The 4,168-nt window shown below is 35.6% G+C and overlaps 1 protein-coding gene across 1 annotated transcript; it reads right to left on the reverse strand.

Annotated features, from left to right (window-relative positions):
* Nucleotides 1–1,618: 1,618 nt before the first annotated feature.
* Nucleotides 1,619–3,525, reverse strand: LOC101314108. The gene is made up of 2 exons (XM_004304389.1): nt 2,555–3,525; nt 1,619–1,841 (listed from the first exon to the last, which is right to left on the reverse strand). Exon 1 carries the CDS (start codon nt 3,459–3,461, stop codon nt 2,556–2,558), a length of 906 nt encoding a protein of 301 aa, XP_004304437.1. The 5' UTR covers nt 3,462–3,525; the 3' UTR covers nt 1,619–1,841; nt 2,555.
* Between the last annotated feature and the right edge of the window lie 643 nt (nt 3,526–4,168).

Below are 4,168 nucleotides of genomic sequence, written 5' to 3' on the forward strand. Positions count from 1 at the left end.
GTCGGAAATCGGGAAAAACAAGGCTGCCCTATTTTAGGGTTTTGGTTTTAGGGTTTAGAAAAAATGGTGGGCTATTGGCTCTAGGGTTAGAACAAAGTGCATGATAACGTGACGAATGATTAATGGTAGAGACAAAGAGATAGCAAGAGAGTCATCATCTTATTCATTGATAGGAGCCCTTTATATAAGGAATTACACAATACCAATATGGTAAGGATATGAATACATAGATCTAGTCTAACTACATATCCTATTGGCATAAGGCCAAGGCACACATAGAGAATATCCTAGAACAATATTGTATTTTAGGGGTATTTTAAATTTATTTCTTGCAGGGGTATTTAAAGTAATCAAACTAGTTTTAATTCCGGTTCCATATGATAAGTAAACAACATCAATCGTAATTAGTTTCATTTTTGTTTTGATTTCTTATGGTAAGTAAACAATAAAATGATATGAAATATTCTCATACCGATTCTTGTTGATATCGATTATTGTTGATACCGATTTATGATAATTTTCATTCCAAGTTAGTAAACGTGTCATAAGTTTCCATCTCAATTACGGGATAACTATTCTGACTCTAGGTCTGGTCTCTTTTTGCGGGCCAATGTTGTCTTGCTTTTTGTTAGTGTGGATCTGGGCTCATTTCTTGGGCTCGACTCTTGCTGTTTTTTTTTCTTGCTTAAAAATAGTCATCTAAAATTTTATCACCTGTGACTGCATTTGAATACCATAAGTCCTGTGGTATGTAGAAATATTAATGAATCCCCTCGTGTCTCCTTTACTGCAGCAAACTTATTCAAAGACTATTGTACTGACCATTTGAACCATGGGAAACACAATAAAGTATACCCTAATTTGATTATCAAATGGCATCCTCCTCTTTTAAACTTTGTATAATTAGATTTGATGGTTTCATTCTTTCTAATGATCAGGCTGCAACAGGTTTGGTTATCGGAGATCATCAAGATCGCCCTCTAGCAAATGTTATTCTAGCTGAAGCTCTTGCCCTTCCTTCGTGCTTGTGTTCATGCTAATGTCTTACATGATCTTACTAAGATTGAAGGTGATTCTAAAGTCCTCATTGATTGCATTTGCATCAACAACAAAATCAGTACTCCTTGGTGCATTCTTATTATTGTTCAAGACATCATACTTCTTGCAGCTCATTTACAAAGTGTAATTTCACAGAAAGGAAAACAATTTTAAGCATATAAATGAAATGAAAACCGAATTACTTCTGTTTAGCAACATTTTTCTCAAAACATGAAATCCACAAATAACTATTTTCAACATTTAATTATTTAAACTGACAACAATTTAACCTTTTCATGTTTTTCTTCTCCCAAGCTAGAACATACGAAAAACATATATCTTAGAGCAGTCTAAGCCCATCACATTGAGCTTTGATTAAGTTATGAAGTATTACAAGAAATGAATAGACAATAATGTTCGTTGATATTTAATGTAGGCAACATAGAGTCATAGACCAACAAGATCATCCCAAATATCCAAACATAATATGCACCAAAAATATTTTATTTCAATAGTTGTGAGTAAATAAATCCTGAGTTGCGAGAGAAGAGACAAGCAAAAAGAAAGAGAGAGACAAAATGATCCAAAACATCCGAACATTTTCTAGTGTATCTCTTTTTGTACACTCAAAAAGGTTTACTTAAAGTTTAATTATTCAATACTAAAAATACACAATTTACATGCCTAATACTTGATAACTGCTTAAAAATAATGTAATTTTACAACCATACGATTCCAGTAAAATATCTGATTTTACTCTACCATGTTGCCGGGACCATGCATTCATCATACTGGTGTTGAGACTGCAATATAAAAATACATTGATATGAGAGTACAAATTGTGATATATAATTCCTCGTACCTTGCCAAAAAGCAAAACCTTAATACCTATTGTCTTGTAATGGTTTTGGTATCACTTTCAAACATTATCTATCACAAATTCAACCAATTTTACAACTTTGATGATTATAATTTATTTTAAGTTACACCACTACATTCAATATCATTACTTATATAAGAATTGACAATGTGAGCAAAATTTTGTAACATATAACTAGCAAACACCTAATATATTACCATGTTTTTGAAATCTTAACTGGAATAACATAAAATAATGGCTTTGTATATATTTTGTTAAAGTAATCTCTTATAAGCAATGTTTCAAAAATCATAATGCTATAGGTGACAGTAAGGAGACGCCTCGGGGGATATTTTTTAAACCCGACTTACTTAAGACACAATCTAAGCTAATTGAGATGGCTGGCCACAACGTCTAGGCTGAGGCTGGGCGGGACTCTCAGAGGATATCAGAGAGGATATCAGAAAAATGCTTATTAAGAGAAGTTAGAAAGAAAAGACATCCATGTCATAACCTATATGTACAGATATCATACTACACTATTACTATTTGAATCAGTTATATAGCTTTGATTCTATTCTTCAAAAAAGTGAAAGGTAAAATATACAAAACAAAAGAAAAATCTATAATCACAACTATCAAAAAATGGTGACTAACCTTATTCAGCCTGTTCTTCTCCATCATTCCGTTGTGCCTTGATACAATAGTGATACAAAACAGTATTGCTTACCGTATTGAACAATAAAACGAGCATGAAAAGAACTGAAAGTATCACAATTTGCACCAGATATTGAAAAGTCACCATCCTCCACCAACCACCACGGCTCAGATCACCTGTTAAACTCAACTGCATTTCCAGAATCCAAGCGCTGAACAATCCTAAAATCAGGGAACAAGTCCCGAAAATCGAAAGCAGCATAAAACCCAACATTTTGTTTCCCTTCATCAATGAGCTGCTTTTTTTCATAGACTCTACCAGCCCGCGCGATTCAATCACAACAATTGAGGGTGTAAGGTTCAACTCCAAGTGAAGTTGGATACTACACAGCAAGATAATAACATCTAACATATCCATCTTGCTCTTCTCAATCCCTCTAATTACCTTAAATAAGTTCTGCCCCGAATAAACCAGATTAAACAGCGAAACCATGTTGGGAATAGAGACTATGACACAACCGAGAATAGGAAAGAAGGAGACAAATACAGAGTTAAAGAGAGCCGAGATAAGTTTAACTGGTCGGCCACGGTGTAGTGTATATGTGATTGACCAGAGACCCAGAGTGTAGTGGATGAATCCCAAGTGGGAGAAGATGAAGGTAAGGGACGTGAAAGCAAGAGGTAAGAGAGTGTCGGATTGGTACTTGTCCGGAAAGGGATGCTCGGCGTTTAAGAAATTACGACGGGTCGGATAGGCTATACAGTAGAACGATTTGGGGAAGAGATAGAGAAACGAGAGATAAAGCAGATATACAGACTCTGCTTTGAGAATTCGCACACACCGGACAAGCACGGTGAATAGCGAATCCCGGAGTGCGATCGGATTTATTGTTTCTTCAGATGACATGGCGGCGGGACTGGGAAACGAGAGGGTTCTGAACTTGGGAGGTTGCCAACATGCTTCTAAAATGGTCGATGACCAAGGCAGGCTTTACCCGATCCATTTTTAAGTCCGTGGCCTAGCCCAAGCGGCCAAGCTCAGTTGATGTTAGCTAAATGTTGGGCTTGCTTGGCTAATTCTGGTCCTTTCACATGCCTAAGGAAATATATTTGTTAACGGGAATGTAAATTGTAGAATGAAGTGTGGATTTCACTCCCCTTATAGACCACCTGCAAATAAGTACGGATCTAAAAGTGGGGTGGTATATGCTGCAGCCCACATCAATTTTTGGGACAAAAAAATTTAACCATGTGTATATATATATATATACAGCGCTTCTCAGCTGCGGACGTCCGTATTTATTCTTATGGTGCGGATTTCCACTTTACACTCACTTTTCAATCGAATTTTCACATCTTTACCGTCTAGTATTTAGATACTAATGTATAGATTATCTATGCAAAATTTCAGCCCATTTGGTTATCATTAAGGCACTCAAAACTGCGTTTTTCTGTTATAAACATGAACGGTTCAAGTTCGACAAAATTATGTTCATCCACAGAAAAACGAAGTTTGAGCACCTTAATGATAACCAAATTAGCTGAAATTTTGCAGAGATGATCTATAAATTAGTATCTAAATACTAGACGGTGGAGATGTGAAAATTCGATTGA

Source organism: Fragaria vesca, linkage group LG6 (assembly GCF_000184155.1).
Source record: "Fragaria vesca subsp. vesca linkage group LG6, FraVesHawaii_1.0, whole genome shotgun sequence".
Lineage (NCBI taxonomy): Eukaryota > Viridiplantae > Streptophyta > Magnoliopsida > Rosales > Rosaceae > Fragaria > Fragaria vesca.

What these genes read in the sequence shown, in the direction of transcription:
- LOC101314108 (XM_004304389.1), bottom strand. Translation starts at nt 3,461, where the DNA reads ATGTCATCTGAAGAAACAATAAATCCGATCGCACTCCGGGATTCGCTA.